This window comes from Pezoporus flaviventris, unplaced genomic scaffold, assembly GCF_033815535.1.
Source record: "Pezoporus flaviventris isolate CSIRO_AGI_PZ_B2104156 unplaced genomic scaffold, CSIRO_AGI_Pfla_v1 ptg000041l, whole genome shotgun sequence".
Taxonomy (NCBI): domain Eukaryota; kingdom Metazoa; phylum Chordata; class Aves; order Psittaciformes; family Psittacidae; genus Pezoporus; species Pezoporus flaviventris.
Window position 1 is genome coordinate 6,162,669 of NW_026892589.1, and position 14,495 is coordinate 6,177,163.

At 47.1% G+C, this 14,495-nt stretch overlaps 1 protein-coding gene across 1 annotated transcript; it reads right to left on the minus strand.

Annotated features, from left to right (window-relative positions):
• Positions 1–901: 901 nt before the first annotated feature.
• Positions 902–11,870, minus strand: YDJC (YdjC chitooligosaccharide deacetylase homolog). Its single transcript, XM_061466052.1, has 5 exons — positions 11,672–11,870; positions 4,296–4,455; positions 3,483–3,582; positions 2,396–2,573; positions 902–1,522 (listed from the first exon to the last, which is right to left on the minus strand). Exons 1-5 carry the CDS (start codon positions 11,827–11,829, stop codon positions 1,192–1,194), a joined length of 927 nt encoding a protein of 308 aa, XP_061322036.1. The 5' UTR covers positions 11,830–11,870; the 3' UTR covers positions 902–1,191.
• Between the last annotated feature and the right edge of the window lie 2,625 nt (positions 11,871–14,495).

A 14,495-nucleotide genomic window follows, 5' to 3' on the forward strand; every position in this document is an offset into this window, starting at 1 on the left:
AAACATTTCTAAAGTAGCCCTGCTGTTATCTTTGTGCAGAGAAAAGCCTTCCTCAGCTGTTTTTCAGGGGGGTCAGATGGCTCCATTATGAACAGAACAAGGCGTCTCAGCACCCTGCCAGCAGCCGCAGCAGTAGGTGAGTGGGTTTACTTTGCCCTTCAGCTATAACTAAAAGCAAATCCCTCCTGCAGCATTACTAGAAAAAGACCTGAGTTTATTTTTTACTTAAAAGAATGATGATCATATTGACACTTTTAGTATTTAAAGAAAAAAATGTTTAGGCAATAATGATTACATTAAATGGATCAGGTTTGGGCAGAAAATGAGCATAAACAATCAAAAATACTTCTTCCCCTGTGAAAGTGGCATGCCAGCAGCCGGGCTGCAGGTAGACCTGTTGGGACTTGCATAAGTTCAAACACCCTGATGACAGACATAAAGATGGACAAACACATGCACCTTCTCCATCTGGAACCTTGCTCGTGGTTGGTCCACATCTGTCCCATGCGTTTTCCCTGAGAGGCAGTGGGCAGCGCAGAAACAGTTGCTGGGGAGCTCTCATGTGCAGCAGTGACTGAAATAGCAGATGGCTCAACAGTTGCTGTTCTTGCAAAGTCATCCAGAAAGGAAAAAAAGGAAAGCCTCTCTGAGGGGGCTGTGGCTGATGTTACTGTCCTGCAGTGGCTTAATGCCAAAAGACAGTGTAAATGGGAAGAGCTGTAATCCCTGCTGGCTGAGGCTGTACGTGGGATGTGGCTGCAGATGCCACCATGCTGAAGGCGTGATCTGACTATTCTGATGAGATGTTCTGAAGGCAGTGTAGTGTGCACCTTCGTGTGTGTCTCGCCAGATACAAGCGAGGTGGTGCCTGTGTCCTCCTTGGTCTCACAGCAAAGCTTCTGTCATAGGAACTGGGCCCTGGGAGGAGGGCTGGGCCTTGGCTGCCACACTGTGCTGGAAGGGTGCAGGGCTATGGGGAGCAGGGGAGGTCTGTCACCTTCAGAGCAGGGGCTGTGACCTAAAATCTGCTGGTCAGGGCACCGGGGTGCTACCTGTAGCTGCTGACGGTGGTGTTCTTCCATGAACACTGCTGCTGTCCCCAGGCTATTCATTCCCCTGTCAGCTGCACCAGGAGGTACTGCACTGGTAACTGTCTTGCAAGTCTGAACAAAGGTGTGTATGGTCGCTTGCCTAAAGATCTTTGAAGGAACAAAGCTGAATGTTCCTGGTTTTGTAATGGCTCTGCAGCTCTGGATTGATTAACGTCTGGAGTTCGTGAAGGCGCTCCCAGGACTGCGAGAAGTCATCCGGTCCTTCCCCGCAGCCGCCGACGGGTGGGACACTGGGGTACCCGGGATGCACCATCAGTTCGATCGTTATGGTCCTGCTCTGTGGTGTTGGCTCGGTGGGTGAGGGTGCCTTGGACGTGAACTCTGTGATGGCACTGTCGATGGCGCTCCAGATGTTACTGACAGACATGTTCTTGCCCATGGTGGTCAACCCTATGTAAATGTCTGGCCACCTGTAGCCAGAGGAGGGAACGCTGATATTAATGCTAACAAGGTGGTTAGGAAAAGTGTGTTACATCCTGTGTGTTGGGAATCAAAATTAAGCTAAAACTTCAGACAGAAAAGAGGGAGGGGGTTCAGTCTGACAGACAGGCCCACCAAAGGCCCAGCACTGCTGTTATTACTGTATTTACATGTGCTGTGGGACAGCACAAAGGGGGTTTGGCATCTGCGAGCTCGCAGGTGCATTTTGTTGGCACAAGAGGGAAGAGAGAACTAAACTGAGCAATTCTAAGCTATCAAAATAACTCACCCAGCCAATTAAAGCCTGAACAATAGCCATCTCTAGTTAATAACCCTTGGCTAAGGGGAAGCAAAGTGACTGAAATAAAACCAACCTGCTAAGAGAGCATTCTGCCAAAGTATATCAAAGAGCCATAACAATGGCAGAACACTGGACTTGCCTCCCCTTAACAGCAAACACTTCTTTCCAATTAATCTTTTTCCTGCTACTTAAAACCCTTTCTCCACTATTGCAGGGAGATGAAAAGTTATTCTTGAAAACCTTCCCTAGATTATACTTTCAGAATTCCACTCTGATGCGGAGTCAGTGCAGTACTCATCCTCCTGCCATGCCAGGTGCCAGCTTCACTAGAACGCCTGAGAAACATGCCCTGGAAAGAAGATTCCCTTCAAGGTGAGAAGTGAATCATCTGTGCAAACAGAACTTACAAAGCCCTAGTGCCCCCAGCACTTTTGTTCTCCTCTTGAACCTTCTAAGCCCCAAAGTGGAAAGAAAGGTGGTCTTCAGTTCTGGAAAGGTGCTATCAGGAAGCGATAAGATCTTAAAGCTTTACTACAAAAAGGATGAGTAATGCCTGTCTTACCTTATTCCATGACTTGTAAACACATCCACTGTGTTAAAAGAGTCCTCTTCCACTCCCAGGTAAAACTCCATCAGGGATGGTGAAATCCAGTCACATTTATGGAGGCCTGGCTCTATTGGGACACGTGTGTACTTAATCCCATATTCCTCTAACACCTCTGCAAATATGTGCCTGACCTCTGGGAGTGAAAACACAGACGCTATGGTCAGTAATCGCATAACCAGCTCATCAGGTCCCTGCATACTGTTAGCACAGAGACATCTTTCTGTTCCATGTTAAAGAAAATATAATCTTATTTGGCTTATCTTCTGCTGAAATGGTTTTCTTCATCTGGACGGGAGCCACTTTCTGTCCTGGAATCATTACTGCCTCAATGTGTGTAGGTGCCTTGTTTTTCCTTTCACCACTGAGCATTTGGTCCAGCATCCCCTTCTACCTTAGCAGCTCTGGTCCTCAAGTGCACCAGAGGTGACTGCACTGCCAGGAACAAGTTCTTCGTGAAGTCCCTGCACAGCAAGGTTTGCTGTGAGGGTAAACTGCCAAGAGCAATGACACCCACAGGCAGCTGAGTGCTGGAGTGGGGAAATCTGGGTGGCTTTGCTCTCTGTTTTCCATCTCTGTACCACAGTTACCTTATTTGCAGAACAGGGACAAAAGATACTTGCCTATCTCTGTAAAGCATGCTGACACCTGCAGACAGACATCAGTGTGGAAACACAACTGACAGGATAGAGTTCTTATAGCACCTGAAAGACCCAAGCTTTCCAGTTTAAACTGGCCAGTCTGCTACTGGACTCCTTGATGTGGGCAGGAGCATGCAATTAGGATGCTGAGGTGAATTATCAGTCCTAGGAGGAAAAGGTGTAACCTGAGCCATTTGTGCCATTAATCCCCTTCTGATATTACAGAAAGACCCAGATCACCAAGCAGCTAGCTGAGGCCCAGGGGGGAACATTCAATTTGCAATTGTAGAATGGGTATTGTGCAGTGAGATTTACTGCCCAACCAGGGAGCTGTGGCAAGGGGAATCCAGTCTGAGCTGACTCTCATCTTTGCAGTGTTGGGAAGAAGAGGACTCCTTTCTTACCTGGGAGGACATGGACGTGCTGGTGCCCATCCATGTGAGGAGGTAGGTGACCTGTCAGCTCATGGAACAGGTCCACTTGGGCCTTTAGCTCCTGCTTTACCTGCACAGTAGAGAAGGGTCAGAGTAAGCCTTCTCAGCAGGGTGAGGTCAGGAGGGTGCAAGGGAGACCTGCTGGCTTCTACTTATGACACGGCTCTGGGAGGCATAAAGTGCTGTGATGTTTAAATGGACATGCAGTGCCCAGAACCTCCCCTAGGCGTGGTCTCTGTGGTACTGTTTATGTGGATGGTGCAACACTGGGATTTTCTATGTTAGAAATACTGGACATTTGAATACCCATTTCCCTTTAGAATGAACGGGGAAATGGCTGCTCATATCCCATAGGCAGTTTTGATCACCATGCATCCTTCTCATGGGACAAAACCAGCCATCTCACTAGAGAACAAAATCCTCTCATGAAGTGATGAAAGGCTTACTGCCTGCATAGCACTTCTGTCATTTTCCCTTTACAAATGCTTAGGTTCTTTGTAAATATCTGTTCCAATGCCCCTTCTGCACTCTCAGAGAAGTAGTTTAACAGGACATGAGCGTCTGAAGCAGGGAGAAATGAGTTCTCAAAGGCTGCAGAGCCTTTGGCAGAATTAGGCTAAGGACCCAGAAAACCAGCTCCAGCTGCCCAGATTCAAAATTCATCTCTAAGCTTACTCACAGCTGGGACATAGGGAAGATCTTCAGCTGTTATGTACTGGGATAAGTGCAGACTGATCAATGTCAGGAAAGCAAGTTCCGTGATTGCATATGGCTTTCTCCTACCTCTGACATATTCAGGAGACCTTTTGATAGTGCTGTTCTGAATCCCATTTTCCCATGGAAGAATCCATCTTGGTTGAGCAGCGAAGAGTTTGTTTTGAGCGCCTCACACACAGGAGAGCCCTCGGAGAGGTTGGCATGGAGGCCTATTGGGATGTTGTGTCTGTAACATGAACAAAATATCTGTTAAGCTTTGTACCTCTACCTCCCTTATTGTGCCTGAAGGCCGAAGATAGCCGTGAAAGACTCGGACTGATCCAAAAAGTGGTCCTGTGCTCACTGGAGTACATCTTTGTATCTCTGCCCATCTAGAAAGGAAAGCAGAATAACACTAACCAGAGCAGAGTATCTCCAGGTAGAATCCCTGTGCAGTCTGCCAAGGGCCGGTCTGTGAGACTCCCAGCTCTGTTCCCACCCTGACTCATATGGGGAGAGCAGCCATGAGGTGTCTGAGACTAAATACCTGGATGCTACTAGTAACTGGCAGAGTTGTTCACCCTATTAAAGATGCTACATTTATGAAACACTTGAGTTTTAATTGACAACTTACAAAGCTTCCCCTAAGTAGAATCCAGTCATGTATAAACAGTGCCCACAGCAGCTGTTATGGCAACAGCATAGGCTACAAATGTAAATGCTGTCTGACTTTAAGGGTTTCCTTAAAGGGTCCAAGAGGCTGCAGCTGGAACTGGCTGCAGTGTCTGGGTTTCTGTCTACTGGTGCAGATGATCACTCACTGAGTGACAAGGCTGAATTGTGCATCCCTCTGGCACAAAAGATTACTGCAGGGAGGCCCAGCATAAGAGTAGAGCCTTGCTAAGGGACCACAAGGGTACAATTTATTTACTAGTTGCACTCTGCAACATTTAAAAAAAGAAACAGTGCAGTGTATTGGCAGAGCTCCTCTCAGCCACAGGCTCTTCTGAAGGTGCTGGTTTTCTTTCTTAGTCTATGCCGTGGATTCCCCTGCAACAAAAACAGGGCCTGCGTGTGCTCAGACTTGTGCTGAGTTTCATTAGTGCTTCTGGAGATCTTCAGAATCAGTGGCCAAAATGATGCTTTGAAACTTTTCCCAAGACAACCCCTGGCCTCTGGCTGCCCCAGTAAGTAAACGACAGCACTGCAGTGTTCCTCTGCTTCTCAGTTTTGAGTCATGATGCAGAGTTAATTTCAAGGCATAAAGCCTGTGATGCTTTAAATCCTTCCTGGAACTTCTGCATGGAGCTGTTAAAACTGGGCATGACCTGTTCCTGTTACAGCCCTTATACAACAATTGGGAAAACAAAAGCAATCCCCACTTAGGCAAAGTGTGCAAAAAACATTTTCCCCTTCTGTCTGCTGCTCTGAAGCTGACTAGTGAAGCACCATGTCACCTGGGACAGGTCTGTGGATGGACTGGACTAAGCTAATCATTTAGCTTCTTCCGATCCTAAGGCTTTGGCTCTTGCAGGACTGAAACTCTTTTCCTGGCTCCTCCATCTCTCGTGCTCCAGGTGGATGGTATAGTCTGTTGCTAGATATTGCTCCTTCTCAAAGACATAAATGTTATAAGTCAAATTGTATGGACAGCTCTGAAACAAAATGAGTCCGTATCTTTCCAGTCCACTCTGCGATTAGAGAGTTTGAATGTCTCCTGAATGGAGCAAAACATCTTGTGGAGAGAAAGGTCCTCTCTGGCTTTTCTGATTTCTCTTTTCTGCAGCAGGGCCTGACTATATAGTTGATAAAATGTTCATCTTGTTTTCATACATGGGGGCTGAGCACATGACATGTGCACACTAACTCCTCTCTAATACAAGAACTGAAAGATGCTGTCATTGGGAGTGGGGGCTCTTCAGCAGGTGGCTGATGGCAGGGCAGGAGGCAGCCACAGTCAGAAGGAGTGCTGTGGCAAGAGGACTTCTCCTTCATCCTGTGACCTACTTTGCACTCTTCATGAGCCCAAAGGCGGAAGGGGAGCCCATGGTTTTGTTTTGGAAGGCCACCCCAGACTCTTTATCATGTCTCTGGGAAGCTCTAGCTGCATCAGCTGACAGCATTATTTGTACCACCACCACCGCTGTCTACAAGAAAAAGGATTCATGTGTTACCATGAATCAGCAGATGGGAGATTTTTTGTTGAGCACTCTCCTCCTCATGTGTTGTGGGAGGGCAAGAAATGAACAGCTGAGCCTGTCAGGGTTGTCTCCCAGGAGCATCAGATGAACTACCTCCAATTGTGCAAAGCCTCACATGCTGTCAGGGAAGCTATTTCTAGGAAAGGCAAGCCCCTCTGACAGGTGTGGGACACCAAGGAGCCAAGCATTTCACTGCAGAACATTAGAGTTGCTCCTCTGCCTGAGCTGAAACCAGCCCCAGAGCTGGGGAATGCACAGAATGTGGAAGTGCAGAGAGAGCTCCCCTTGTTCTTGCTGTAAGGGGAGACTCTGACTGTAACATTAGAGCATGTTTTGGAGCTCTGGCTAACACCAGCTGAATATCTTAATAGTTTTCTCTTAGAGTTAGTCCTGGCTGGTTTGACAGACTGTCTATGCTGAGGCATCTAAAGAGGAACTGCTAGTGTTTAAAGGCTCTGGAATGCAGGGATTGAAACCAAAACTGAAAACACAGCATGTGAGGAACTTGATCAGAAATATTCCCCTGTGGGAGTTGCACAGAAGCAGGCATGCTGGGAAGGCTGGTAGGATATGGGAAGGACAACACAGAGGGCGCAGCAGGATTCTGTGGCTAGCTAGCATTTTCCTGTATTTAAATATGTGCTTTCCCTCTGGATCCAGCGAGCCAGATGATGCTCTGGTTCAGCACCAAATGTCCTGTGCCTGGTGTTCATTCCTAACAGCCCTGACACTGCATAAGTATCTGATATCCTGAGTGCAATGAGATGAAAGCATAAGCAAAACTTAAAGCATTATAGTAATTAGCCAAGGCTGTACCTTGGAAGAAAGGGTTCCAGTCATGCTCTGCTCTGACCAAAGGCTTGAGCTTTAACACTGAACCAACAGGCTTTCTTCCCTATTTACACACATTGGACTAACTCTTGCTCCACAGTGCTTCTCACCACTGAAATGTAGCTTCTGCAACCAAAGAGCAATGCCAAGTCATGATGTATTGTAAAAAAAGGCATGGAGAAAAGTCAAGATATGGGACTATCTTGGAAAGGATAGCCTCTTACAAAAAATGTTACAAGGGACAACAAAGAGTTCAGTCTGGCAAGATTTCTGAGACAGCAAGCCCAGCCCAGTCATCAAATAGAGAGAGGAAATGCAATCAGCTAAACTGCTTCCTTTTCAAGTAGTTCTTGTTTTGCCACACTAGAGCTCTGAACAAATGTCTCTGCTAAGGCAATGGGCTTTTGTGCAGTTGCAATCCCTGTTCATTCATATCCTTAGCAGTAAAGGGTCCCTGGAAACTGTTACTATACTGAGTCACTCTTTAAAGTGCCCACCGGCTTTGCACATTTCTGAGGTTGGTAGATGAGCTTGGATGCCCTGGGCCCTTCCTGGACGCAGCAGGGACTCTGTGCAGGCCCTGCATTCCTGGGAGCAGTGGCTGTGGGAATCATACAATTCGCTGAGCACAGGCCCAATTGTCTTGCTGAAGGCTGCATGCTGCAGCATAAGAGGGCACTTGCCCTTTTCTTTCATGGGCAAACAGATCCCACTTTCAACATCCTGTTTGTATTCTTATCCGGGAAATTACTGGTTCACCAGGTTTCAGCCCAAGTGTGACACAATAAAGAACCTCACATAAATATCTGTATCTAGACATCCTGCTCCAGTAAACATCTATGTATCTCAAGCCAGACAAAGCCAGGCTGTGCTTAGTGCAGAAAAAGTAGACCTCTCGGGTTCTCCATGTTGGCATTTGTATGCTTCCCTACCACCCCACTTTCACCCTTCAGCAAATGCTAAGATCTAACTGTATAGATCAAATAGCATCTTGTCTTGCTCCACTCTTCTGCTGGAAGAAACACTCCAAAGCCTCTGTATTGTTAGGAACTGGTACTGTAACATAGCTTAAGGATGTGACTTTCTTTTTAATTACATCTTTGTATCACCTGAAGCTCCTGTGCCCGAGACCTTATATCAGCAAAAAGCGCTGTTGCCAGTAAAGTTAACCTGATCTCAGATTCTAGTTTAAGGCCTCAGCTGGGATCCCACCTCTAATTCAAACACAGCTCAGCTGTGGAACTGTCTGCCAGGTGATAAACAGTCAAATAAAAGGGTGATGGGAAAGCATAAGAGATTTCTGGATTAGTCAGATGTTGACTTGGGAGGGTCAGAATTAAGTCACAATTTACACATACATTTTGCAATTAGTGTTGATGGGAAAGGAAGTGAAAACATAGACAGCAATTAAATGTGGTTTTGTTAGATTCTTCTGCTAAATGTACCCAGATGTTGTGGGGGCTTCAGCTTTTGTATAGCTGATGTTCAGCATTTAAACTGCAAAAAAAGAGGCAGGAAGACTGAAGTTGTGCTCTAAAATATGTCACTTTTCATCAAGTTTTTGGATATAATCATCTGGAAAAGGGTCCTAATACTCAGTCATGACTAAGCTGGTTGATAAAAAGGGGGAAATACGGCAGGAAACAATCTTAGGTCTATTTCTGCTTTTTCTGTATTTCTAAGGAAAAATGGACCTATTAATTTCAGGTACAAAATAACCCTTTAGATCTCAGGGAGAGGCTCTGGAATAATCACTAGGAAGACTGGCTGACTTCAAGGTGGGGCTTGATAAGTAGAAAATTGAGACTATATTATATAGATAACCAGGAAGTTGCAGCCAGCCTATGCCCCATGGGGAATAAAGTTTCGAGTTACTGAAGGACAACCCCCACAATGGCAGTCTGTTCCCTGCCTGCTGCTCTGGTTATGTACTGCTCCAGCAGTCGCTATCAATAGGTTTGTCATTTGGGGATGGACGAGGCCGGATGATCAGGATGCTGAAACTTCTCTTTTGCCTCAAGTAAGTGGGGTCCCCAAGATCCAGAACCCAGATGTTCTGCTGGTTTGCAATTAGTTTTTGTTAGAACTGGTACAAAGGTCTGCTGACTACCATCGCATTTCTGCTAATGCTTCTATCAAAACAGGGTTTCTGATATACCCAGAAGCCTACAGAATTATTGTGAAATGAAGGGAGGAATGGAATTCCAGAGGAACTGTGATCCTTTTTGAAGGATACTAAGTCCTGGTATTGTAGGGCAGTGTGAGGTGCTTAAGAAGAACTGTCCTGAAAGGTGACAGATCCAGTCTCTGCTTATACCACTGGTCAAGGCTGAAATGTCTGCTATGGAGTTAAGTATATATGCATGTGTGCATATATATTGTGTATATACATATTTACTTAGTTGGGATCTGTGGAGAAAGATAAAAGAGGATCAAAAAAACGGGGCAGGCTTTCATCCCATAAACCACAAAATGTTGCAAAGCCTCAATATTCACAGTGCGATGGGAGACAACACCAAGCAAGGGGAAGAGAGAACAACAGTGGAAAGGCAGTCAAGCAACAGTTATACTTTCCCATTTTTACACCACAAGATGAGAAGGATTCAATGACATTTCCAGTAAGTCTGACTTACTGGACACCTGTGTCTAAAAAGATTTTGTGTGAATCTCTGCAATAAAGGAACAAGTATCTTAGGGGTGGGTGCATGCACAGGTACCAATTAAGGTGTACTACCAGCACCTGAACTGGAACATGACCAACCCCTTGTGGCAAATCTGTGGTGAGTAGGGCTGAATACAGCTGTACAGAGTTACACAAACGAGGAATTGCAGAACCTGGGCTGTTATCTTCAGTGCTGACAGATGTCCCCAGAGTCACCCTGCTTATATTGTCAGAAATAGATTTAAATCCATTTCATTGACACAACTCAAAACTATTCCCCAAAAGAATGAAACAGTAGCAGCAGGTTGCATCTTCTCCTGTCCCCTCCCCTCCAACCTGGCTTTTCACACCTGTATCAGCTGTCAGCACAAGTGTCATGAACTGGATTCAAAGATGGTTTTTAAACCTCCATGGTCTATTTTCTGACTATGGAAATGAGGCCAGGTGGATTCTATATTTAAAAGCCTGCTAAAGACCATGACTAAAATAGCTGACAACATTACCAGAGCATTGAGGCTTAAAGCCTTCCATGGCACCTCTGTGTCTGAGAAGTTCTGGCTTTATCTTCATGTTTTACATTTCATTTGTTTTGTTTACTAACAGGATTTTAGTCATCCCAACAGTGTCTTCTCTTATCATCTCAGAGGCAGTTCCTCTCTCAATGTTTGTGTGTAATTTCTAACCTTTTTAACAGAAGATTAGTTTGCCACTAACACCACACCCTGGTTTTCCTATACCACCCAACACCAAAGAAGCTACAAGATGCAAGCAATTTCCAAGTACTCCTAAAATCACAGACAAATTGAAGAAAGATGCTCAAGAAGAACAAGGACAGCATGACTTTCATTAAACTGTCCCCTGCAGCATCTATATTTGAAGCATAAGGGTTAGTTCTCTACTACTAGCACAGTTCCTTTCCTCTTCTGCTTTTCTGAATTGTTTTTCAACCCTGCTATTCTCTCTTCCAGGACATATTCCTGCTTCCAAGCACATGCCCACACTGGAGCTGAAGCATTAGCTGAGTTTTACCTTCTAAACACAAGTAATGCTTCCTATTAAAGGATTTACTGGGCTAGTCCATGAGGCCGACACAACATTTGATTTGCTACAGAGACAACTATACCAGCAACCTCTGAGAAGTTCCTGAAGGAGTAAAGGTGCCACGTATGAGGTATGGTCCCTCTTTTTGTGTATGCAATTTTTACAGATGGATTTATTAAACCTAAAATTTATAAAAATATTGTGGTACTTGTTTAAAAGGCTTCTGAGGTAGAAAAAAATGAGGTTTTCCACTGTCTAGATTTGTAACTAAGCCCTTGCAGAATCACACCTTTCCCTGATTCTGCAATGAACCTGGGTGACCCTGTGTTCAGCCTTGTGCCCAAATGCACCAACTTAAATGAGATTTAAAGATTTGTGCTTTTATGCTTTACTAGTTTTAGAGATAGCAGCTTGGCCTGGGCATATAGTGTGGACTTTCATTCTGACGGTGCATCTTTTAGAAGTGTGGGAAAACAAAGCCCACCCAAAGTCTACTACTAAAATTGTATAAGTGGCTTTCTACCCTGATACCCATTACGGGTATGGCTGGCAGGTAATTGGTTTTACTATGAAGAGTCTTAGTAAGTGTGCCTGGAATAGTTTCCTTATACCACCCTAGGCTATGATACAGCATCTATACTGGCGTTACAGAAGACCAGATTTTACAAGGCAAGGCTTTTGATAGCCTCTGGAGGCTGTCCACAAAGGAGCTAGAGAAAGTAGCTTACCTCCGTGCCAGCTCGGCTGCATCTGCTGCAGCACTTCCGTTGACTAGAAGGGACACGTTAGATACTGCACCAGCCAGGAAGCAGTCCACGATGCCTTGGTTTCTCCGAGGACAGTAGCCAAAGTCATCTCCAGTTACTATTAGCTTCACCTGAAGCATTCTTGGAGGTCATCCCTAGCAAAAAAAGTAAAGGAGGGAAAATCTTAACAATCGGTAGTTTGCAGATCACAGGCAAACAGGAAAACACTGGTTCAACGGAGGTGAACCCAAGCGTGACTCAGCCCCTGACTAACTCCTCCTGCTCCACCTCAGCCTCCCGCTGTCTCACAGCTTCCACAGTAGCCGGATTTGGCGTGGCCGCCCGGCTCACACCACACCTGCCTGCTCCCGCAGAGAGAGGACCGGAGCCCTCCTTTCTTTGCGGGAGTACAGGCCGGCCGGCCGGCCTGCCTGCCTGCACTCTGTGTTGCAGTAAAGGAGGATGTGCAGAGGGTCAGGGGCTTCGGGAACTGACTGAACCGACAGGGGGAGGGGTTTCAAATTCCTTTCCCCGCTACCCATCCTCTCCCGCGGTGCCCGGGGAAATGGCAGCGGTGCCAAGCATCTGAGGCTGCTGCGACACCTCGCTGCCACCGACCCCGCCATCCAGCGCTGTAGGGGGATGGCAGACGCGTATCCCCGAGGAGAACCGGAAAGGAGCGGCCTCCCGCGGTGCGGCTCGGGCCCTGCCCTCCCGCTGCAGCGGGGACAGAGGAGGCCCCGCCAGCCCTCTCCCCGGGGCAGTGCGTACCTGCGCTCCTGCCCTCCCCCAGGGACGTCGCTGCTGGCGCAGCGGTCCCCGTCACCGCTGCCCCGGGGTGGGTGGGGATGCTGGCTCCGGCGGCGGAGCTCTGCCCACTGCGCCCCGCCGCGCATCCCCCCCGTCCCCGGGTGCTGCCGAGCAGCCCCAGCCGGGAGCTCACCGGCGGGGAGCGGTGGCAGCGCTGCAGAGCCCGGCGCCTCCGCACTGCTGCGAGCACGGGGGCGGCCCCTGGCGGCCGCGGCTGGCACCGCCGACCGGACAGGCACGTTGTGTCCCCCCCCGGCTCCTCGGCTTGCGGGCAGCGTGAGCTCGGCGTGAGGGCAGAGCTGCAGGTCAGTAAAGCCTGGTCGGGAAGTCCCTGCGGCTCCTGATGCTGGAGAAGGGCAGGAAGAACAGAGGCAGCTTCTATCGTGCTGTCCTTCAGTGCCGAGTGAAAGCCAGCTTTACCTCAGGCTGCATGTAAAATCCTGTTTGTCTTGGCATTGAACTGCTGCTTTTTCTTACCGCAGGAAAGCTAATCTTCACCTACCAGAATGAAGCCACTTCACTTTCACAGCTGCATTTTTCTCCTGTAGAAGAAGATGAAGTTCTGTCAAAGTAGAACACATCCCCTTTTGGTCTGTGATGTTATCCCAAGATATTCACCCGCTCCTGCTATTGCAAGGGGAGCAACAAACTGCTGTTTGGGGCAGGAAGAGAGTGACAGTTCAGAAAGTGCTAGAGTAACGTCCTGTTAACCTGTCCCAGGAAGCAGGGATCATGCTGTGACTGGAACCCTTGTGTGGGTTATGGCGATTTCCACATCTGAATCTGTGCCAATGTGCAGGTAAGAGGGCTGAATAAGAAAAGCAGCAGCCATCAAGCCAAGCACAAGCTTCTTGGAAGAGCAGCTGGGATGGAACTAGCTGAGAAAGGCTTCAAGGGTTGTTTCTGTGTGAATGGACAGACCATCCTGTTAATTCATGACTAAGGCAAAGTCATTTGAGCTAACTTAGCTCTTTCATCCCAACTGCATCCCTGTCCTCAGCTCTGGACAGTCCTAGCATAAAAAAACCAAAGCCTCTGGGTGTTCCCCCTTTCAGCAGAATCTAACTCCTAAAAGACAGACAGCGTACTGAAGCCCCAAGGTCAAGGAAATGATGTGCAGGCACAGCCAGACTGACTGTCCTTCCCAGCAAAGGAAGACCCATCAGTTTGTGGACACAAAGCAGCACAGTTTAGTGAAGGGAATTGCACCGTTTTTACACCCAGAGCTGAGGTGTAAGATATCTGATCATGAGCTCCTCTGCAGTTCTACATTTCTGTTTCCTCACAAGGAATTTGGAATCAGTGAATCAGGTAGGTTGTAGCCCTGTTGACCTTCAGGCTGTCATCAATTGCAGTTCATATAGCAAACTGCTACAGGACTCTGGGAGGGGAAAGTCTCTGCCTCCCACCTTGGATGGCTCTGCAGCAGGAAAAAATGTTTTTCCATAGTCTGAGGGCACTTTGAGGGGCAGCTAAGATTTGGATGATTGTTTGCAAGCACATTTTAATATTTTGACAGAGGAAAATAAAAGTAGAAGGGGGGGTGGCAATGTTAGTCCTGGAAGAATTTGGTTCCTAGGCTGTGCTCTCCCTATAAGCACTGAAATGGGCACCATGGGGACTTCTGCTTAATCTAGAGTGGATATCAGCTGTCTGTCACTTTTGGAGCTTACTCTCCCTTAAAAAGGAAATGAACACGGACTACAGGAAATCATGGTGAGGGTTGGAGACAGCCTTCTGCCCCTTAGTGATTCCTTTTCTCATGGAAAACTTGTACAGAATAAAATTTCCAACAAACTGTACCAAAATACTGTATAGGAGTTGCTAAATTTTCATTCTAGCAATTCCTGTGAGCATTTCCATCATTTAATAGTTGTATGTTTCTGTTACAGAGAAGTGTTTAATGCTCTGTAAGGGTTTCCAGTGCTCTTGGCATTTCAGAGTGGATATTTTGCAACTGGTACTTGCTTCCCCTTCTGGGAGATGACCCTCACAG